General features: G+C 33.3%; 3 protein-coding genes across 3 annotated transcripts; 2 read left to right on the top strand and 1 right to left on the bottom strand.

Moving 5' to 3' along the window:
- The first annotated feature begins 719 nt into the window (after positions 1-719).
- LOC115722355 (probable UDP-N-acetylglucosamine--peptide N-acetylglucosaminyltransferase SEC) lies at positions 720-9641 on the top strand. The gene is made up of 28 exons (XM_030651549.2): positions 720-1102; positions 2523-2668; positions 2792-2890; positions 2977-3027; positions 3173-3289; positions 3387-3443; positions 3686-3805; positions 4175-4237; positions 4327-4405; positions 4850-4959; positions 5073-5126; positions 5226-5293; positions 5408-5510; positions 5878-6080; positions 6161-6257; positions 6737-6808; positions 6890-6966; positions 7077-7193; positions 7283-7367; positions 7446-7613; positions 7709-7819; positions 7907-7993; positions 8086-8213; positions 8304-8386; positions 8487-8592; positions 8694-8840; positions 8963-9083; positions 9205-9641. The coding sequence occupies exons 1-28, from the start codon at positions 895-897 to the stop codon at positions 9316-9318; spliced, it is 2991 nt and encodes a 996-aa protein (XP_030507409.2). The 5' UTR covers positions 720-894; the 3' UTR covers positions 9319-9641.
- A 1571-nt stretch (positions 9642-11212) lies between these two features.
- Positions 11213-11921, bottom strand: LOC115722464 (cysteine proteinase inhibitor B). The gene has a single exon (XM_030651681.2). The coding sequence runs from the start codon at positions 11919-11921 to the stop codon at positions 11457-11459; it is 465 nt and encodes a 154-aa protein (XP_030507541.2). The 3' UTR covers positions 11213-11456.
- Positions 11922-13214: 1293 nt separating this feature from the next.
- Positions 13215-22422, top strand: LOC115722351 (kinesin-like protein KIN-12B). The gene is made up of 16 exons (XM_030651545.2): positions 13215-16129; positions 16606-16743; positions 16828-16911; positions 17003-17128; positions 17209-17268; positions 17360-17413; positions 17505-17597; positions 17911-18006; positions 18202-18344; positions 18594-18743; positions 18827-18956; positions 19046-20212; positions 20289-20387; positions 20464-20616; positions 20694-21533; positions 21890-22422. Exons 1-16 carry the CDS (start codon positions 15821-15823, stop codon positions 22247-22249), a joined length of 4002 nt encoding a protein of 1333 aa, XP_030507405.2. The 5' UTR covers positions 13215-15820; the 3' UTR covers positions 22250-22422.
- Positions 22423-23523: the final 1101 nt, after the last annotated feature.

The raw sequence follows: 23523 nt of genomic DNA, 5'->3' as shown, positions 1-23523 counted from the left end.
TTTAGATTGTAAACATTTGTTTCAAACTCTTCTTTAATGTTGTTATTTCTTTTGTTGTCTGAAGACAAAGCGACTCTCACTGGTTGGCTTGCTATTCATGTTCTTCACCTGATCGTCTTTCCATTGTCGGGATCGTCTCCGATGGGTGCCATTTTAATAGCTGATTGCTAACGAAATTGATTAAGTTTTGTTTATTAAAAAAAAAGAAAAAACATAATATCCTACTATTAAAAATAGAAAATCCAATAAATATTCAAATTAATATTAATATTTTTATTTTGACTTTGCTTAGAGAAAGAGCAGTAAATAAATGTGACAAAATCTCATTTAACACTATTCTAAAAAACACCAAAAATGGACAACTCATCATTCAAGCACCAATCAATTCCTACCAACCAACAAACCAACAAACTCATCTCATCTCATCTCTCATATCTCACTTTCAAATTAATTTATCGCCACGTGTCATTCAACCGCGTACGCCTAACATTCTAAATTATCCCCTACAACCCACCACAGAACGCCACCTAATCAGCGTACCAATACTCATTGTACCACCTCACTCTGAAATTACTAAAAACCCCTTTCTTTCACATCCAGAATATTCTACTGTCTCGCTCACATCCAACGTGGCAGGTTTTTACTGGTGGGCCAGCTGTGTACACTGTACACGTTTCACTGAATCATAAATTCTTAAATTATGCTTTGAAAGACGTTCGATATTTAAACGGTGTGAGAATTGAGAAATATCACTTTCGAGGAGAGAGAATTTTCTCGAGCGAGAAAAGAGAAAGAAAAAGAGGGAAAAATATCACTTTAATTTTCCTCTTTTGATGGTTTTTCGTTTCGTTCATGATCCGGTTCTGAATTTTCTCGCGATCCAAACAAGTCACAATGCTTTCGTTACAAGCCGATCATCGGCTCCACCATGGACAGTACCTGAATCAGCCTCCTCCTCCGCCGTCGCCGAAGCAGATTAATTTAGTACCTTACGGCGATGAAGTTCTGGCTCTTCGTTCCGATGTGGCTGCTTCTGCTTCTGCTTCAGCTCCTTTATCTGTTAATGTCATCAAGCAGTCTCAGACCTTGGATTCTCGCGAAGGTTACTGTCTTTTCCTGTTTTTATCAGTTGTAATTGAGTTAGGTTTTCGGCCTGATCGATGTTTCTGTATTAGGATTTTGATGCAATGTTGTTTTTGTAGTGTTTTAGTGTTTGCTTTGTACAGAATTTTGTTTTTATGGATTTTTTCTTATAAAAGAAATAAATTATTGCTCCTTGCAGTGTTTCGATTATCAATTGTTATGTATTTACTTTATAAATGTATGGAAGGAAAAATTAAGATCACACTGTTATTGTGGTTCCGAGGCATAAAATAATAATAATTATAATTAAAAAAAACTAATTTGGAATCTTACTGTGCTTGTTTTGTAAATAATATATTTTAGTGATGCTTGAAACTTAAACAACTTTATAAAAAGTTAGTAATAGTAATCTGGAGGCTGTAGAATAATTGAACATTCTCTTTGTGACTGGTAATAATAGCATTGATTTCACTTGTGAGATGATTGAATGAGGAGAAGATTTATGTTTGAATTTATACTCTTAACTGGTAAATAAAATAGAATCTGGGTTCCTACAAGGTATGAGGTTAGTAGGGTTAGGCGGGGATCCTAGTTTCGAAACAAAAACAAAAACAAAAAATCTGGTTTCTGTTGGACATAAGTATTAGTGTTAGGAAGAAATTAGTCAGTTCTGAAGGTTTAGAGATAAATATGTGAAGGGTTTAGTAGGTACAAGCTTTCTTGTGAAATGTCTTGTTTCTCCACAACTAAATATTGTTCACATATTCATGTTTGTACATATAAACTCTTGCATAAACAATATGTGATAAATATTAAGCAATTGATTCACGTTGTTTATACCATAGAAGTTAACCTTGGTAAATGACACTTCTACAAGGGCTCCAAAATGCAGATGGTCTTGTTTTGTAGGCATTCTCATTTTTCTTAACACATATAGATTAATTTTCTTGTACAATAAAAAACTAGTTGAGAGTGCCATCTTTTTTCCTGAACGTTCTGAGGAAAACCAAATCTATTTTGTAACACATAATGCATATATCACTTTGTGGTAAGATATACTGTAAGTTGTATGTGATTTCTTTTTCACAGAAATAAGTTATTTAACAATTTTCTTTGTTTTAGCTTCATTTTTTAGCTTTTCCTTATTAGCAGTGAGGCGCGAACTTAAAGGTGCCAATTATTTTACCTTATTTATTTGGTCCTTTTTCTAGTTCTTTTTAAACTCTCTTTTGCCTAATTTTGTGTCCTTGTCGTGGAACATCATGGTTGCCATGAATTTGATTACTTTTGTTTCAAGTTGTTACAAGCGTGTATGAATTGAGGAGCCAAATTTGTTTAGATAACTTTGATCCTTTGTTATTGAATTCTGCTACATTTGATTTATAAAAACTTTTTCAATTGTTAATATATGTGAAGATGCTGTTTTAATTCTTTTGCAGTTAATGAAGACATGCTCATGTCTCTGGCTCACCAGAAGTACAAAGCTGGAAACTATAAGCAAGCTTTAGAGCATAGTAATGTTATTTATGAAAGAAATCCTCGGCGCACAGATAATCTCCTTCTCTTGGGTGCAATCCATTATCAGGTTCTCAATGAAGCTTATTAGCAGTCATTTACTTTTCCCAATATGTGTACGCTCATCGGTGTTTTTGGCTTCCAAGTGAATTTACTTGCATCTGACACTTAAATTTCATTTCATTCTGTTTAGTTACATGATTTTGACTCATGCATTGCCAAAAATGAAGAAGCTATTCAAATTGATCCCCGCTTTGCTGAATGTTATGGAAACATGGCAAATGCTTGGAAGGTAATCTTTAGTACTGTTTATGGTTCTGCACAGTCAAGTATTAGCCTGCAAGCATCTAATAGACTGTTATTATGTTTCTGCTTCAGGAGAAGGGCAATATTGATATTGCAATCCGCTACTATTTAATTGCTATTGAGGTTTGTTGCAGCCATAAATGTAGTCCATAAGTGTTTTTTTTCCCTGACCTGTTGTGTTTGGAATATGAACTAATTTATTATATATACTTCCAAGATCAAATGATCTTTTCTGTTTTTGCCTTACAGTAATGGTTTTATTTTGCAGCTCCGACCAAATTTTGCTGATGCGTGGTCAAATTTAGCTAGTGCATATATGCGTAACGGGCAGTTTAATGAGGCAGCTCAATGTTGTCGCCAGGCTCTTGCCCTGAATCCACGTTTGGTAAAATTTTATTTTTAACTCTTGACGCTTGGATATTCAATGATCTGCCAGAACCTTTGAATTGAACATGACATTTTTTTTATTCTTAATGTTACAGGTTGATGCACACAGTAATCTCGGAAATTTGATGAAAGCTCAAGGATTAGTTCAAGAGGTGAGGAATCTACGATCTTGTAGGTGTACAGTTACAAGTACAAGATCACCAAAATTAGTATTCACAATATGTGTAGTTGGTTAAATTTACCGATTCACTTACAAAAGTTTGAAAAGACTTTAAGCTGCCTTGTTCTCACACACATTATTGTTCAGTTTCCTATGAAACCCTTAAGGTGCTCTCCTCAAATGGACAAGGTTGTAACATATATTTTTCTGAATTCTTTAATGTTTTTGTTGTAGGCTTACAGTTGCTATGTTGAGGCTCTTCATATACAACCAAATTTTGCAATTGCATGGTCCAATCTTGCTGGCCTTTTTATGGAGGCTGGTGATCTTAACAGAGCTCTTCAGTATTATAAGGTAGACCTGGATCACTTTTCTTGTGCACGTCTGTATGAGTGGAGTGGTGTGGGTCTTTACAATTGTATATTCATGTTACAAAATTTCACGGACCTGCATATAAAGAGGGAGCCCTTTATAATATATGTATATATATTTAATATAAATGAAACTTTGTAGTAGTCAAAATAGCAATGAGAATAAACCTGAAAAAAGTCAAAAGACATACAATAAAAAGAAAACAGCAACATTATATGTATGTAGACTCATGTTGCTACTCAGTACTTTATTTCTGTGTATGTTGTAATTTTTTTTTTCTGTATATTCTAATGGAATACAAAATCTTTATATGATGTTTTCTATAATCTTTTTTGATTATGTCTTTTTCAGGAAGCTGTAAAGCTTAAACCAACATTTTCTGATGCCTATCTAAACCTTGGAAATGTCTACAAGGTGAGCTGTTGTAGATTATACAGATATGATACTTAAAACTGCCTAGCATTATATCTGGGGAAGGAATTTAATACTTGTTTCTTTTTCAGGCTCTGGGAATGCGTCAAGAGGCAATAGTATGCTTCCAGCGCGCTCTTCAAGTGCGACCAGATTTTGCCATGGCCTATGGTGAGGCTATATATTTGTATGCAGTATACCTAGTGAATAGTGATTACCTTTGTCTTGTGCTGGCCTTCCTTTTTACTTGATGTGGCTGTAGGGTCTTAAAATGTAAAAATTCTCATGCACGGCGTACAATTTGTTCTAGGATAAAGATGCAAATATATTTTACTTATTACTGATTTATTTTCCTCTTGTTTGGACAAGTAATCTTCACGGAGACAAACAGATCAATTTGTTTTTGAAGAGCTTATATAAATTTATTTCAGCATGTCTTACAAAAATTAAAAACTAAATATCCCTCCACCATATTTAACCATTCATTTCCAACTTGACTGATCTATGGATCCTAATTTCTTCATTGACATAGATATGTTACAATGGAAATCTCCTTTGTCAGATACCTTCAACTTTAGTCTCTGATTATAAGTTCAAATAAATTTTATTTTGCAGGCAATTTGGCAAGTATTTATTATGAGCAAGGCAACCTAGAAATGGCGATTTTCAACTATAAGCGTGCAATTACATTTGATTCTGGATTCTTGGAGGCATTTAATAATTTGGTTGGTTATCTTACATATCTTAGTTGTGCTAGATTGTCTGTTAATCAATTGACAATATGAATAACTTTTTCATTATTTTCCTCACTCACTAAATATCTTGGTGTTCTTTCAAGGGCAATGCATTGAAGGATGCTGGAAAAGCTGATGAAGCTGTGCAATGCTATCGTGTAAGTTCACAATATTCGTGATTTGTCTCCAATTTATTTCTTTATTTTTGTTGGGTAAATTCAGTTTTACTTACCAAAGTTTTCATTATATACCTGAAGCAATGCCTTACCTTGCAACCTAGCCATCCACAAGCTCTTACTAACCTTGGGAACATTTACATGGAATGGTATGTATCAAGTGTTAATCATGTCAAGCCATTTAGGTCAATAGAGTGTATGATGCCAGATTGATATCACATTTACCTAGCATAAATATTTTTTCTCTGGCTGTACCTGTACAGGAACATGATGGGTGCTGCTGCTTCATGTTACAAGGCAACATTGTCTGTGACAACTGGACTTTCTGCCCCTTTCAACAATTTAGCAATTATTTATAAGCAGCAGGTAATGTTATCTTAGCATCATGCAATCCTTGCTTTTATTTGTTTTGGGAAAATATTTAATATATATATATATATATTTTCTTTTCTGAATGATGGATAAAGGTCATCATTTGTAGAGTAGTCACCTTGATTTATTATTTTTCTTGCTCTGCTGTGCCTTTTCCAACTAACAACAAGATGGCATTTGCCGTTTTAAATTTCATAATTACAAGTATCTTTTTGGTTATATGGTTGGTCTTGGTGCTTAGTCTGTTTTACCTTCCAGTTTCATTTTGTGATTCTTTTTGCATAAAATAATACCTTCTGCTCTTCACATTTCAGTTTTCTCAATTGATTAAAGTTTGTTTCTTATTAAAAAACAACTACAGGGCAATTACACAGATGCTGTATCTTGCTATAATGAAGTTCTCCGAATTGATCCTATGGCAGCTGATGCACTTGTCAATAGAGGGAACACATATAAGGAGATTGGGAGAGTTAATGAAGCCATTCAAGATTACATTCGAGCCATCAATATCCGACCTTCAATGGCTGAAGCTCATGCAAATCTAGCATCTGCTTATAAGGACAGGTGTTTTTTGATAAAGCTTTTTATCTGAGTTTTTACTGTTTGTTCTTTCATGTTTTAACATAGGATTTTTCTTTGTACAGTGGACATGTTGAAGCTGCTATAAAAAACTATAAGCAAGCACTATTTCTACGTCCTGATTTTCCAGAAGCAACTTGTAACCTTTTACACACATTACAGGTATTGTGAGAAGTAAATTTACTTTGTTTATCAAACTATATTTGAATTCGGTTTTATTTTTTTTTTTCTCACTACTGATTGTTATTCAAGTCTTTATTTTTATTTTGCATTATAAATTGGTGCGCTAAAAGTCGGGTTGCATCGCCATTTTCTGTGTTATATATAATATGTATATAGTACATGCTCCCGGACTACCCATCTTCGGTAGGAGGGCCTCGTTGATTATTGTTTTCCAGGTCTTCTAGTCTATTCATGATGTTCCCCGCCAATAAGTGTGGTGGAACAATCATCCTTTATTCTGCATGCACTTTCAGCCTATCATTTGTTTCTTATATATTTTTACATGCTAATGACTTAGTCTGTAGTTTCTCTGCTGCAATGTATCTCTTATGTTGCTATGTGAAACTTGGTCTGGATTTTATAACTATTCGTCATTGGTTTATATCTAATTTAATATTTGAATTTGTGCCATTCTCCAGTGTGTTTGTGACTGGGATGATCGTGAAAATAAGTTTATTGAAGTTGAAGGAATTCTGAGAAGACAGATAAAGGTAAAGGTTTAGTGTTGTTTAATTTGATGCTAATTACCATTTAGGTTCCACACTTTGACACCGCTCATTCTTTGCATTTAGATGTCACTTATTCCTAGTGTGCAACCTTTCCATGCAATAGCCTATCCAATTGATCCGATGCTTGCACTAGAGATCAGGTAAGAATCTATGGCCTATATATTGTATAAGTCTGTTCTCTTTATTTACTTTCCTTTTGGTCTTGCAGTATTCTCTGTTCAGTTTATTTACTGTCTTTCTGTTTATGTAGTCGTAAATATGCTGCACACTGCTCTGTCGTTGCATCTCGTTATTCTCTCCCCGCCTTCAATTATCCAGCAGCCTTGCCCATAAAGAGCGAAGGTGGCAGTAAAAGGCTAAGGGTCGGGTAAGTTTGAGATATATATACTCTCTCTCTTTGAATGTATTTACTGCCCATGGCCTGTTTTCATTCACTGTTTCTGGTTTGAAATTCAGATATGTTAGCAGCGATTTTGGTAACCATCCCCTGTCTCATCTGATGGGTTCTGTCTTTGGTATGCACGATAGAGAGAATGTTGAGGTTGGTTGACTGTTCCAAAGATTATTGAAATTTCCTGTTTCCTTTTACTACTGTGAGATTAAACACGTCTGTTGGCAGGTCTTCTGCTATGCTTTAAGTGCAAATGATGGATCTGAATGGAGGGTGCGTATCCAGTCTGAAGTAGAGCATTTCATAGAAGTCTCATCCATGTCATCTGATATGATTGCTCGGATGATCAATGAGGATAAAATACAGATCCTTGTTAATCTTAATGGTTATACTAAGGTATAGTATCGTCCGAGTTAGCCAGTGACATTGGGTTAAAGAACCTTAAAATATAAATTAGGTTTAATTCAGAATTGACATGTTGTGTTTTGCAGGGGGCAAGGAATGAAATATTTGCCATGCAGCCGGCCCCAATACAGATTTCTTACATGGGATTTCCTGGAACTACAGGCGCAGACTATATACATTATCTGGTTACTGATGAGGTTGGAGAGTTTGTAACCCTTTGACCGTTAATGCATTTATTTTCTGTTTCCGGTTTGATGTCTAACTTCGACATTCACAATTTACAGTTCGTGTCACCTTCTCGATTCAGTCATATCTATTCAGAAAAGATTGTCCATCTTCCTCATTGTTACTTTGTAAATGATTACAAGCAGGTTTGTCTCTGTGTAAATATTCTCTTCGCATTTCTTTCTTTATATTTATCATATGCACCTGTGCCATGACTACTTTCACTATTCCTTTGCAGAAAAATTGTGATGTTTTGGACCCGAACTGCCAACCCAAGAGATCTAGCTATGGCTTACCAGAGGACAAATTCATTTTCGCATGTTTTAACCAACTATACAAGATGGATCCCGATATTTTCAATACATGGTTGGTTGATTGTTTGTTATTGACATAAAAAGTTTGAATCGATTGAATAATCACAGCAATAACTATAATGATTCATGTCATTTAATGCAGGTGCAACATCCTTAAGCGAGTACCTAATAGTGCACTTTGGCTTCTCAGATTCCCTGCTGCTGGCGAATCGATACTCCGCAATTGTACTGGCACTTTACCATTACTCACTCGTGATAAATCATTTACATGCATAATATTTGAATTCTTTTATGAATCATAATAATATTTTGGTGTCGGTTGCAGACGCTGCTCAAAGAGGTGTACAACCAGATCAGATTATTTTCACAGATGTAGCCATTAAGGGTGAACATATCAGACGCAGTGCTCTAGCCGATTTATTTTTGGACACGTAAGAATGCTTGCAAGTACTCGTTTCTACATTGACAAGTCTAATGTTTCCTTTTTACCCTTACATTATTGTAACTTTATTGTGGCTTCTGTTTTGAGTAGGCCATTATGCAATGCACACACAACAGGCACTGATGTTCTATGGGCTGGTCTTCCAATGGTAACCCTCCCTCTTGAGAAAATGGCTACCCGAGTAGCCGGTTCACTCTGTCTAGCCACTGGTGTAGGAGAGGATATGATAGTTAACAGGTGATTTAACTTTAAAACAAATTTATAATCTAGTTAAAATAAGCTCTATCACACTTAGTTCTCGGCTTTTCTTTCTTCTATTTCTCTGTTCTGACTGGTTTTCGTGTTCTTACATTGGAAAGTTTGAAAGAATACGAAGAGAGAGCAGTATCGCTTGCTCTAAATCGTCCAAAACTTCAGGACCTTACCAATAAACTCAAAGCGGCTCGCATGACTTGTCCTCTATTCGACACACAACGCTGGGTGAGTTTTGCCATACTATTGATCATATGATTATGGTTTCGTTTTGTTTAGTTTCTGCTTATCGTTATTATTATTATGACTATATATATATATTATATTATATATTGGTAAAACTGATCAGGTGAGAAATTTGGAGAGAGCGTATTTCAAGATGTGGAATCTGTATTGCTCAGGTCAGCACCCTAAGCCATTTAAAGTGACTGAAAATGATTCGGATTTTCCATTTGACAGATAGAAAATTAAGACAAACAGAACAGTACGTGCTAGACCATTAATTATTATTGTAAATGAAGCATATGAGAGTATATATATATATATATGTATAGGGTAGTTTGATTTATTGTCCAGTCGTGGGAGGAATCACTATTTATTGGATTAGGTTTTTATTGTTTGTTTGGTTAGTGTTTTATTTGTGATTTCTTTTTATTAAATATAACAATTTATGATTGAGAATTTAGTAAGACACCCTGTGTGTCAAAGATGATGTCAAGTACTCTCTTATGTGTTAATATCGTTATTGGTTTAATTAAATATTGAGTCTCATATAGTTTAATATAATAGCTTTTAAAGAAAGTTGTTAGCTAATTGCAAGACGACACGTTTTAAGGGTGTTAGGCATTATTGGGCACCAATAACAATGTTGGTTACCCCGTGTGACTTCTATTCTATGTTGCTTGACACCAATGTCAATAATAATGGTCTGTTTTAATTATCAAAAGAAAAGAAATACACTTAATTAATAAAGTAGGTAGAGAAGAGTGTAGTTCAGTTCTTCATATTTTGTCGTATCCCACTTAAATACTCTTATTATCACACTTGGTGTTATGATTTTTGCATGCATGCCACGTCTTCCTTTCTCGACGTACCCCATCTGTCACGTAAACTAAAATATTATCCAAATTTAACCCCCTCTAAATATATAATATAGAATGATTATACAATGAATTTCTTTAAAAAGAGTATACCACTTTTATTTATTTCAGCATTTTAAAAAAAAATTAATCTATTTTTTTTTTTTATATTTGTTTACGTATAGTTATTTAACATATTTTATAAAACTTTAAAAATTTTAAAATAATTTATGATATAAAAAGTAATATTAAATAATTTATTTTATACACGTATAAAATAAAATAGTTACTAACTTATTTTTTCAATTCTTTTTTTAACGTAATAAATTTATTTGAATTTTTTAAAATTTTACAGAATGTATTAAATAATTATAATGTACGAGAAAATATTTAATTAAAAAATTATTTTAGATATTGTAAATTTTTTTTATAATATATATGAATATTGATATTGAGTACTCATATTATTTAATATTTTTTATAAGTTGTGTTCTATTATTATTTAGCAATTTTCTTAAGTAAGGAAGGTTACGCACTCTTTTAATTATAATTGACATATTATTTTATGTGTAGAAAATTAATTGTTAATTAAAATGTTACATTTTACGTTATTAATCATTACCTTAAAATATTTTTAATGATACAATGTTCAATAATGAATATATGATTGAAATAGTAATCAACCAAGGTGAAGATACTACGAATAGGGAAATAATAAAAGAGAACGATGGTAGCATTTTTTTTTAAAATAAAAAATTCCAAATTTATTAAAATTTAGCAAATATTATGTTCAAATGTAAACTATTAAATGTGTATCAATCAACATAGTAAGTTATTCAGTTTGTTGATTGTCTTATTAAATGTAAACTAAAATTATACATGGATGAAGTGAACTAAAAACGTATTGTCCCTTTTGATATATATCTCAACTTGTTGCTGTTCTTCTTGACCCAACTAATAGTCTCCCGTAATAATAAACTCCATTACATTGTAATTTATGTAATTAGTAATATTGATAAAAACATTTGAACACAGAAATCTTGTACGTCTTAAGAAACAACTTTTTCAAAACTTATTTGTTTATTCCATATCTTAATACATTTTTATTTGTAAGTTTTCAATCTTAATTCCCTTTATTCATGTTTTTATTTTTATAAATCAACATTTTACTATATGAACTTATGAATCTTATCCTTACAAAGTATTAATGATATTCTTACTACCAAAAAAAAAAAAAATCTAATATAAGACTTAAAAAAACTCTATAAATAATAATAATTTATTATTCTAATTAACATTAACTTTTATTCATACATAAAATAAAAGTCACAGTTATTACACACCCCTCCCTAAATTCCCCCATATTAATAAACAAAAAAAAAAGTAAAGTTAAATATTAAAAACTGTTATTACCATAAAACACCTTAAATTAAGCTTCCATATATAATTTTCCTATTAATAAAAGCTTATTTTATCATCATTTTATTTTACATCCTAATTCAAAATTACCAAATTACCCCTCTTAAAAATGTCCACCTCGGTCATTAGAGGGTGCAAAGTCAAGGAGTTGCTTGGAATTTCTCATCCAAGGCTTCACCACCACCACCGAATCGAACACTCTCTTCTCCGATCCTCCGCCGCCGTCGCCATCTCTCTTCACCGGCACCGCCGCCACCTTCAAATAATACTTGATCCCCGAAACCACTTGTTTCTGAGCCTCAACAACCTCCGAGAACCTCAACTCTCCGTCGACGGCGGCGCTGTCGCCGGCAAGTCGGCCGCTGTGTGTACGGATTAAGCTCCGGTTATACTCCTCGACGGCAAATCGACCGAGTTGTTGAATTTCCTTGTTAGTTTTGACGTCTTTTATGACAGTTCTTCCTCCGACCATTTTGCGCGACGGCTCTCCGCCGTGTACGGCGGAGATGAGGAGGAGGAAGAGGGTGAGGGATGAGAATGTGAGAGAGGGTGAGTTTAGCATTGCCATAATTGAATTGGAATTAATAGAGATTAATTATTATTGGTTTTGTGTTTGGGAATTGGGTTTGGGAATATTTATAGGGAGAGGAAAAGGAGAGGTAGTGTTTGTTTGGACACGGGAGTTAAGAAAGGTGAGGTTAGGGATAAGAGGAAATGCACAAACGGCGTGCCGCGTATAATGGAATACGACCAAATTGTTTTTGTTTCTTTCTTTCTTTCTTTGGTTAATATTAATTTATAACGTATCAAACTTGGACCACCACATCACACATGCTTTTCTCTCTTCATATCAATTTTACAATTTTATGATTGGTTAATAATATTTTTTAAAATTTATTCTTTTAAAAGTTATTTTTTTTAAGTTATATAAAATTTATTATTTAGTTACATTAAAATAATAGTATGACATTAAAAAAAATATTAAACACTATAATATTTTTTATCAATGCTCTTTCCACTCTCATTATGTTCCTCCAAATGTAATTCTAACAAAATAGATAGGAGGACGAAATTGGGTTAATTATAAGAAAGAAATATATGTATAATTTTAAATTAAAATTGACGCAAACACGACTCACATAATTTTTTAAGTCTTTTGTGTCAAATTCATGTATCGTACGTGGCCTGAATTAGTAGTCTCTGGTTAGATATTTTTATAGTATTTATTAAATTAAAAAATAATAGTTGATATTTTGATGTATATTATATACGTATAGTAATTGCCAGCTAAGAGTAAGAGTGTGATGTTTGTACTTTGTATATGTATGTATTAATTGGGAAATTTGGGAGTATACAGTATATATATATATATAGTTGTAGTATAGTGGAGTACTGTACTATAGTCTACAGGTTTTATCACCTCGATTGGGGTTTAATAATTTTGTAGAAAATAGTGTACGCCTACAAATTTCCAATTATTATACTTGCTTTTACGACAATGACACGTTATATATATTTTTGGATTTTTGCCACGTTCTTTGCTGCATGCTTATGCTGCTACGTACCTATCTACACTCCTACACCCATCACACACACATATATATGTCATTTTTGTTTTTTTTTTTGAGAAATACTAATATTATTTATTGGTGTAATTGTTAGATGTTGGAATGAAAGTGTTGTCTATAGGGGTTTATCTAAGGCGGGTCTTAAGGTATATGGGCCCTAAGGTGAAATTAAATTTTGGGGCCCTATATATGGTTTAACTATTATAAAAATAATAGTTCTAGTGATTAGTGTAATGGTAAAATTTTAAAAAACTCTTAAGAGATCAAAGGTTCAATCTCTCATAACTACTTGGGAATTGATGCCATGACCTCTTACTTTAAAGTAAGACTTTTACCACTATACCAAACAATTTTTTATTATATTTTTTTCTTATTTAACACTTTATCTATGTATTAATTTTTTTTTTTTTTACAATTTCGGGGCCTGAGCGTTCGGGGGCTCAAGGCGCACGTCTAGCCCGCCTACTCTTAGGGCCGACCCTGGGTTTATCTTAATTTTAATTAGCAATGAAAAGAGTAGTATATTTTTATATATATTATTTTATTTTAACACATATATGTCTTTTAATACCATATTCTTCAATTGAATAAAAAAAAAACCATTTTCAAGAAAGGGACCTTGAATTATTATTTTCATGTATATATTTATTTAATATAATAAATTACAAACGACACCACTTTAAAAAAAACATAGAAAACGACAATAAAGACTGATATATAAGAAAAACGACAGTAGTAATGAAAACTAGATATAACTGACTCCATTCCATAAAACGACATCAACAAAATGTAAAACGACAATAAATGACACCATATTACATGAAACGACAATGTTTTAACAGACAACAATAAATAATGGCGGACCTCTTAAAACCCGAAACCTGGCCCATTAATTTTCACGCGGTACCTCCAAAACTTGGCCCAGTTCCTTAAAAAAAAGAAATTATTCTCTCTTTCTCCCTCAAAATAAAATAAAATAATAATAATAATAAAACCTTCATACGTAACCAAAAATTCTGAATGAAAAAAAACATAATACTTGAGTAAAAATGAAAACAAAAATAGAATAACAGAATTTAAAATAAAAACGACAATATAAACAAAAAACCACAATTAAGTTCCATCAGTAAAAACGACAATAATAAGAAAAGGACAATAAATGACTGCACCCAACAACAAGAACACCAATAAAAAATCCATCAGAGAAAACAACAATAACAAGAGCTAGAATGAACAACATAAATAACAAAAAACGACAATAAATGACAGCATCCTTGAAAAACGACAATATTAAAAATAAACGACAATATATTTTAACAAAAACCACAGAAACCCAAAACTCGGCCCATTAGTTTTCATTGGATTCCCCTCCTCTAAAGACCATACAAACGCTCCATTTTTATATTTTTTCAAAGAAAATATTTCCTTCTAACTCTTTCCAAACAAAATAAAAATAAGTAAATATTAATAATAAATTAGGGCCTACACGTAACCAAAAACTAATAATTCATTAGGAATTATTGAGGAAAACGACTATAACCAAAAGTTCTGAATATAAAAATACATAATTCTTGAGTAAAAATATAAGAAAAAGGAATAACAGAGTTTAAAATAAAGAAGGCACCAAACCAACTAGAAAAAACGACAATAGAATTCTATCAGTAAAAACGACAGTAACAGTAACAAAGGACACATAATAAAAACAACAACAAACGACAAAAATAAAGAAAAACGACAATAAAAAAGACAATAAACGACACAGATAATGAAAAACGACAATAAACGACACAAATAATGAAAACGAAAATAAACGACACAAATAATGAAAAACGACAATAAAAGACACAAATAATAAAAAACGACAATAAATGAAGAAACGACAGAAATATTAAAAAAAGAAAATAAATGACACAAATAATAAAAAACGACAATAAATGAAGAAACGACATAAATAATAAAAGGAAAAATAAACGACACAAATAATGAAAAACGACATAAATAATGAAAAACGACAAGAAACGACCTAAATCACAAAAAACGACATAAATAATGAAAAACGACAAGAAACGACCCAAATCATAAAAAACGACAATAAACGACACAAATCACAAAAAACGACGATAAACGACACAAATAATAAAAACGACAATAAACGACACAAATAATAAAAACGACAATAAACGACACAAATAATAAAAAACGACAATAAAAGAAGAAACGACATAAATAATAAAAAGGAAAAATAAACGACATAAATAATAAAAAGGAAAAATAAACGACACAAATAATGAAAAACGACACAAATAGGAAAAACGACATAAATAATGAAAAACGACAAGAAACGACCCAAATCATAAAAAAACGACAATAAACGACACAAATCACAAAAAACGACGGTAAACGACACAAATAATGAAAAACGACAATAAACGACATAGTTAATAAAAACGACAATAAACGACACAAATGACAAAAAAGACTCTTGTAATAAAAAACGACGATAAACGACACTTATATTAAGAAACGACAATAAACGACACTAATAACAAAACGACTATACGGGTGTGGACCACTGAACCCAAAACTTGTCCTATTACCCATTTGCTTTCCAATTTATATTTTTTTAAAAAAAAAAAAAATTAATAATTAAAAATAAATAAAATAGGGCCTACACACGTGCCTTTTCTTTTACCCCAAAATTCAAATTTTCTTCCCACTCTCTCTCTCTCTCTCTAACGGCTAATTTTCTTTCTCTTCTTCTCTAAACTCCTCACTTTCTCTCTCTATATCCATTTCTGTACTTCTTAACTTTCTCTCTCTAAACCTTCTGGTTTCGATTGATTCCTTCTGGTTCGAATCGAATAAGAAGAAGAAGAACTAAGGAGTTAGTACGAAGACGATGAAGCACTTTATGCAGCCAAGAAATAACATCTTGAGAGAGACGGAACCTCCGCCATCTCCAAACCCTAGCAGCACCACCGCCAAGATCCGACATCCGCGGAAGCAGAAATCTTCCAAGGAGAATGCTCCGCCCTATGCCGATCCAAACTCCTTGCCTCCGATTCCTAAACCCTCGCCTTCCGCTGCTGCTAAGTTGAAGAGTCCGTTGCCTCCTCGTCCGCCGTCTTCTAATCCTCTTAAGAGGAAGCTTCACATGGAGACTGTTCCGGAGAATTCTGTGTTTGGAACCTCTGATTCTGGCGTACAGGTATTGTTTATTTTCATTTCTTTCCTTTTTTAGCTGTGGTGAAATTTGAAATTGGTTGAGTGAGTTTTGGGGTTTTGAGTTTGAAGCAGCATTTCGAATTTGTTTTAGTTTTGCTCAAATTCAGCTAGTTTCTATGTATAAAATCTATATATTATGAAATCTGAAAATGAGATAGTTTCCTTTTTAGAAATGAGATAATTATGGAAGTTGAATTTCAATTTAGAAGGTAATAGCTTTAATCAAATGAAAGAAAATTGGGATTTAAGGGGAAAAAAGTTTCTAAAAATACTAATAGCATTTAAGGAAAAAAGGGTCTATCGAGTTTAGTAGTTAGATTCAGCTGAACTGTTCAAACTGCTTGAAGATTCAGATTCAGATTCAGATTCTAAATTTTATTTTATTTTTTTTATCTTACATCTATTTGATCTGAGATTCCTTTTTAACTGTTAAGACAATTATTTTTACTCATTTTTTAGGTAGTAGTGCGAATGAGGCCACCACGCAAAGACAGGGACGAAGGAGATATGATAGTCGAGAAACTTTCGAGTGATTCTTTAACCATCAATGGGCAAACTTTCACATTTGATTCAGTTGCGGACACAGAGGCAACACAGGTATGATCAAATGCTGAATATCTTTCCAGGTTCTTAATTAATGATTATGAAGTGAATGCTGAAAGTTATACTTTTTGTTTGCAGCTTGATCTTTTCCAGCTTGTGGGGGCGCCTCTTGTTGAAAACTGTATGGCCGGTTTTAACAGTTCTGTCTTTGCTTATGGACAGGTATTTTGAAGTTTGGCTTTTCTTAGTTTTACATTGCACTTTAGTAGTATATATGTGACATATGTATTGATCTACATTGATTTCTCGTTAGACTGGAAGTGGGAAAACTTACACTATGTGGGGTCCAGCCAACGCATTGTTGGATGAAAACATATCGAGTGACCAACAAGGTTTAACTCCTCGAGTTTTTGAGCGTCTCTTTGCTCGCATAAATGAGGTAATTTTAAGTTGTCTTTGTTTTGATTAGTTGAATTTCATGTCCTATATTTGTTTCAACTTATCTCCGTATTCTCACAGGAGCAAATCAAGAATTCTGATAAACAACTCAAGTATTTGTGTCACTGTTCTCTTCTTGAGGTAGATTCTCCACAACAGTTTGTTTCTGATTGATCAGCTTGTTTATTTATTTTTTTAAGTTTCTAAATTAAAGTCTAACTAAATTTTGCAGATTTACAATGAGCAAATAACAGATTTATTGGATCCTAACCAAAAAAACCTTCAGGTAAATAAGATTCTTTTTTCTTCAAAAGAGTTAAGTCTTTTATGAACGAATAATGACTGACCTGAATCTCTACACATTACCTTTCTTACAGATTAGAGAAGATGTTAAATCAGGGATCTATGTTGAAAATCTTACAGAAGAGTGTGTTCGTACAATGGAGGATGTAAATAAGCTTTTAACGAAGGTTTGCACTCTTAATATATCTCTTGTACCTCAGTCATAGGTTTGATGTATTTTTGTTTAAGCTTGAGTCTTATCTCTCTCTTTATCTCTTTTGCCGTACTCATGTTTTCAAATTTTATTTAATGTTGAGAGCAGATCAAAATGTAACACGTGAGTGAATATTACAACTCGTAGCATTATTCACGTGGCATTATGTACCAAAATCATTTAAATTATGGTTCAGCATAACTCATCACCTTAGTATGATGAGCTATTAATGAAAATTATCTTGTTTACATGTGCCTCTCATTACCACTTCCGAATACACTCTGCAGGGTCTGTTGAACAGAAGGACAGGTGCAACAAGCATTAATTCTGAGAGTTCTCGCTCCCATACTGTTTTTACCTGTGTTCTTGAATCTCGGTGCAAGGTATAACCATCTATGGTGGTGACAAATTTTATTGTCTGGTTTTAGATGTTAAACTGTGAAAAAATTATATTCTTGTAGGACTGATTTCAATTAAATGAGCACTTAAGTAAGGTAGTTTTCAAATATGTGACTCATGTTAACGTATTATTCACATATTTTTTTGAGTGATCTGAAAGTTATCTTTCCTTTTCGCAGAGCACGGATGGTCTGAGCAGCTTCAAAACCAGCAGAATTAATCTTGTTGATCTAGCAGGGTCAGAAAGACAAAAATTAACAGGTGCAGCAGGGGAGCGCCTCAAGGAAGCAGGAAATATTAATCGTTCATTGTCACAGCTTGGGTAAACATTGTCTTATCTAACTAAAATAAATTAATAAATATAGTGAAAGATTTATTTCTGAGCTAGTGCATGCAGCATATCTAAGTTCACTTACCATAGCTATTAGGTACTTGATAGATTTAAATAACTTGTCTAATTTGAATGGAAATATTTCCTGTGAAATTGTATAAGTACATTGATTTTATAGGTTGGTAATCCAAATGTTCATTCTATTAGTCTGGTGCTAACTGATGTCAATTACTTTTGCAGGAATTTGATAAACATTCTCGCTGAAATTTCACAGACAGGAAAGCAAAGACATATCCCCTATAGAGATTCCAGGTTGACATTTTTATTGCAGGAATCCCTTGGAGGGAATGCAAAATTAGCAATGGTTTGTGCTATATCACCCACACAAAGGTAAATATATTTAAAATCTTTATTCATTGCCAACCATTTTTTTTGGCAAGATTGGAAATTAATATCAGTTCTTGTTGTTCCAGTTGTAAGAGCGAGACTTTCAGCACATTGAGATTTGCTCAGCGTGCTAAGGCTATCAAGAACAAGGCAGTTGTTAATGAAGTAACGGAGGATGATGTAAACCACTTGCGTGAAGTAATACGTCAGCTACGGGTATGCTTTTCTATGCATTATGATATCTGATTTGCTTCGTCAATAAATAAGTGAACATGTGGATGTGACTAAGCTGAAAAACTCAACAGGATGAACTGCATCGAATGAAGTCAAATGGACCTAACCCAGTTGATGCTAATGGAGGACATTCAGCAGCATGGATACGTAGAAGTTTACATTTATTAAAGTCTACCATTAATCGCCCAATGACATTACCCCATATTGATGATGATGGTGATGAAGAGATGGAGATTGATGACGAAGCTGTTGAGAAGCTGTGCGTTCAAGTGGAGAAGCAATCAGCTGCAAGTGGTAGTGGCAATAAAACTGATTCAAACTCAGATTCACAACTTGTGGACTCTGAATTGAGAAGTTCTAATGATCCTCATCACTGTACAAAAGAACAAGATTCTGAGGACACGGATGTCAAGATGGAAGAAGCAATATCACAACAAGTTGAGGCGATGATTGTTGATTCCGACGAAGCTGTTGGAGGAAAACCAGAAAGTTCTAATGATAATACGCTGATATCTCATAATGCTGCTGAGGAAAGTACCCTTGGCTCCTCTGCTACTGAAATGCTAAATGTAGAATCAGAAAGCAAAATAGTAAAGGCTCCTCTTCCAAACTCTGAATCAGTTAACGAAACTGTGTGCATGCCAGTTGAAGATAGAGGCAACAACTCTCCGAATACATCGATGAATGGTGCATCTCTCAGTCTCAGAATGATTACATGTGATGCATCCCCTAACCTTCAATCTCCAACTCCAAGCCTTTCACCAAAAACTAACAGCAGCAGGAAAAGTTTGAGGACATCATCTATGTTAAGTGCTTCTCAAAAAGTTCCAGTTGATAAGAGTGCATCTTTAAAGAAAACCCCAAGAGAGGGCTCTGTCAATACTTTATCTAATCAAACTAGCAGAAGTTTCCTTGCACCAACTGAGCATTTGGCAGCAAGCATTCGCCATGGTCTTGAAGTATTTGACAGTAACCGCCAGAGTTCAGCTTTTAGGAGGTCAACATATAGGTTCTCGTACAAACCAACAGAATCTAAGATTTTTTTGCCAGTTTCCAAAGTTGATGCTGGTGTGCAAACTACTCAATCAGAAGACCCAGTTGAATTCACGTGTAGTAGTTGCAAGAACCGAATGCAACTAGAAGAGGCTAAAGAGGCCAATGATGATGGTTTGAACCTGCAGTTAGTACCTGTTGATGATGGCTTAGAATCTGCTGAAAAATTAAAATTAGTTCCTAAAGTAAGTTTAGTTGGCATTAGCTGGTAATTATGGTTTATTCTGAAATTTCTTTCTAATATTTTCTCTTACTACTCAGGCAGTGGAAAAGGTCTTGGCAGGAGCTATCAGGAGAGAAATGGCTCTAGAAGAGTTATGTGCCAAGCAAACTTCCGAGATAGGGCAGCTTAATCGTTTGGTATGACATTTTCATAGATTAGTTCACCGAAGCATATCTAGTTTTTAATTCTGATCAATTCACTTTCCATTTACAGGTCCAACAGTATAAGCATGAAAGGGAATGCAATTCCATTATCACGCAGACGAGGGAGGATAAGATTCTGCGTCTTGAAGGCCTTATGGATGGTATTTTACCCACCGAAGACTTCATGGAGGAAGAACTACTATCCCTCAAACATGAGCATGAGGTATTGGTTCATTCAAATGTTTCCTAACAGTTATTTCTCTCAAGCAATTAGCTTACCATGATTTTTTTTTTTTACAGCTTTTGAAGGAGAAATATGAGAACCATCCAGAAATTTTGAGGACAAAAATTGAGCTAAAGAGAGTTCAAGATGAGCTAGAAAACTTACGAAACTTTCATGATATGGGAGAACGGGAAGTATTGTTGGAAGAAATTCAAGACTTAAGAAGCCAGCTTCAGTATTATGTGGATTCATCATCATCCCGAAAACGAAACCCAGTACTACAGTTGACATATGCAAGTGAACCGAGTGTGGCCCCTCCTCCTCTTAATACAATTTCGGAGTCTAAGGACGAGAGTGTTGATGACAAACTTGAAGAGGAAAGAAAGCGTTGGACTGAAACAGAAAGTAAGTGGATTTTTCTTGCTGACGAAATGAGAATCGAACTCGATGATGCCAGAGCACTAGCTGAAAAGAAAGCACGGGAGCTAGACACTGAGAAGAAACGTGCAGAAAAGATTGCACGGGAACTAGACACCGAGAAGAAATGTGCAGAAGAGCTTAAGGAAGCAATGCAGCTGGCCATGGAGGGAAATGCACGTATGCTGGAACAGTATGCGGATTTGGAAGAGAAACATATGCATCTTCTTGCAAGGCATAGGAAGATACAAGAAGGAATGGAGGATGTGAAGAAAGCAGCTGCTAAAGCTGGAGTTCGGGGTGCTGAGTCCAAATTTATAAATGCTCTTGCTTCTGAGATTTCAGCTTTGAAAGTCGAAAGAGAAAGAGAAAGACGGTACCTTAGGGATGAGAATAAAGGTCTTCAGGCTCAACTGAGGGACACTGCTGAGGCTGTACATGCTGCTGGCGAATTGCTCGTTCGGCTTAAAGAAGCCGAAGAAGCTGTTGCCACTGCTGAGGTGAGTTCAGTGCAGTATATTTCATAATTTATTTTAATTTAATTTGGTGGAATTTAAGTGCAACAAAGTGAACTGCACAGGGATTTTTGCCACAAATTTCCCAATAAATTATGTAAATGCAAGCTAGTCATCAAAGTAAAAACTATTAACTAGTTCTTTTAGCATATTAATTAATTGTTAGTTTATAGGAAGATTCACCATTTGTGTTGTGTCATGCATTAAAGAAAAAACTCAATTAAGTCATCAAATTATTGCATGCTTGTATTGAATAAAATTATCATCATTATTACTAATGGTTTTTAATTTGTTACATCAAAACATCTTATTCTAAGTTCTCACCTATTCTAATTTTGCAGAAGCAAGCAATGGAGGCTATGCAAGAAGCTGACAATGCCTATCAACAAATGGACAAAATGAAGAGAAAATATGAAAAAGAGATTAGCAATCTTAATGAGCTCCTTGCTGATTCTCGTTTACCAAAAGATACAACAACGATAAAACCAGCTTTCGATGATGATCATACAACGATAAAGCCAGCTTTCGATGATGATACGGTAAAGTATGATGTAGGTGGGGAGTCTTGTCAAGAAGATGATTCAAGTGACCATAAATGGAGAGAGGAATTTGAACCGTTCTATAACGGTGAAGATGGCGAGTTACCGAAACTTGCAGAACCCTCCTCATGGTTCTCTGGTTATGATAGATGCAACATATAATAGTTCTGTAGACAACATAAAATAGTATTAAGGAAACTAATTAGTTTCTGTTATATATAATATATAATATGTAACAGTGTATGATCATTTCTTTGATTGTAGTTTGTTGTAGTTCATATTCTTTCACAAGAATTGAATTGAATGAATGAGTGAATGAATGGGGTTATGTAAAATTTTCATCAAAGTACAAAATTTGGTATAATATATAATAGTTCTGTAGACAACATAAAATAGTATTAAGGAAACTAATTAGTTTCTGTTATATATAATATATAATATGTAACAGTGTATGATCATTTCTTTGATTGTAGTTTGTTGTAGTTCATATTCTTTCACAAGAATTGAATTGAATGAGTGAATGAATGGGGTTATGTAAAATTTTCATCAAAGTACAAAATTTGGTGTGAGTTAAGAGTTTTTGGCGGTTAAACTCTCTCAACTTGCACTTTAATTTTCTAAGCTCAAATTTTAGTTGTAAAATTCACTAAATTACTAAACCGTAAATTTAAGGTGTCATGAAATATTTATATTGAATAAAAGAAAATTTATCAAAACTTGATTGTGTAGATAGCGGATAAATAAGAGGAGGCCAATATCGGAAAATACATACAACGAAACCAATTGATAATTTTGGCAACTAATTTTTTTTTTTTTTTTTTTGGATAGTGTATATTTTAATTTGTGTAAATTTTTTATAAATAAACCAAAAAATGTGAATCAGGAAATTCAGATGAAGTGTTAGAAAATTAAGATAAAAGTAGAATGTAAATTGATACATATCACCCTCTGAAAAATAAATTTGGAGAGATGGGTGTTAGGAATTCCTTAACTTCATTTAAAAGGATTATTCAGAAGTAATTTTAGAATTAAAACATAATTTTTAATTTACTTGAAAAAAAGATTTTATTTTAGTATAAAAATATCTCAAAAATTTTAATGAATTTTAGCTAAAAGTTAAAGTATACTCGAAACTCAACCAACTTCAAACATATTTTCGGAGCTACAAAAGTCTTTTGAAAATCCAATCAATGAGTCCCAATATGAAAGAGAATATTGGTAGACCAATTGTCCTTCCATAAAGTAAGGGAAAGAGAACAATTTAATAATTTAATAATTTATAATTATAACAAAGTAACTTAGGCATTTTTAGAGCTTGAGGATTTATAACAAAGTAGATTGAGGTAGCTGATTTGTTTTGTTGGGGAGTTCAAAGGTTTCATTGCAAGTAAAAAGGTTAAGTATACACCAATTTTTGGGTAACATTCTCATTAAGA

The sequence above is a fragment of the Cannabis sativa genome, chromosome 9 (assembly GCF_029168945.1).
Source record: "Cannabis sativa cultivar Pink pepper isolate KNU-18-1 chromosome 9, ASM2916894v1, whole genome shotgun sequence".
NCBI lineage: Eukaryota > Viridiplantae > Streptophyta > Magnoliopsida > Rosales > Cannabaceae > Cannabis > Cannabis sativa.
This window is presented reverse-complemented; position numbering and strand designations above follow the sequence as displayed.

What these genes read in the sequence shown, in the direction of transcription:
- LOC115722355 (XM_030651549.2), top strand. Translation starts at nt 895, where the DNA reads ATGCTTTCGTTACAAGCCGATCATCGGCTCCACCATGGACAGTACCTG. An exon ending in ATGCTTGCACTAGAGATCAG is followed by an intron (nt 6,967 to 7,076) that starts GTAAGAATCTAT and finishes CTGTTTATGTAG; the next exon opens with TCGTAAATATGCTGCACACT. An exon ending in GCCGATTTATTTTTGGACAC is followed by an intron (nt 8,593 to 8,693) that starts GTAAGAATGCTT and finishes TGTTTTGAGTAG; the next exon opens with GCCATTATGCAATGCACACA.
- LOC115722464 (XM_030651681.2), bottom strand. Translation starts at nt 11,921, where the DNA reads ATGGCAATGCTAAACTCACCCTCTCTCACATTCTCATCCCTCACCCTC.
- LOC115722351 (XM_030651545.2), top strand. Translation starts at nt 15,821, where the DNA reads ATGAAGCACTTTATGCAGCCAAGAAATAACATCTTGAGAGAGACGGAA. An exon ending in CTGTCTTTGCTTATGGACAG is followed by an intron (nt 16,912 to 17,002) that starts GTATTTTGAAGT and finishes ATTTCTCGTTAG; the next exon opens with ACTGGAAGTGGGAAAACTTA. An exon ending in GCTATATCACCCACACAAAG is followed by an intron (nt 18,744 to 18,826) that starts GTAAATATATTT and finishes TTGTTGTTCCAG; the next exon opens with TTGTAAGAGCGAGACTTTCA.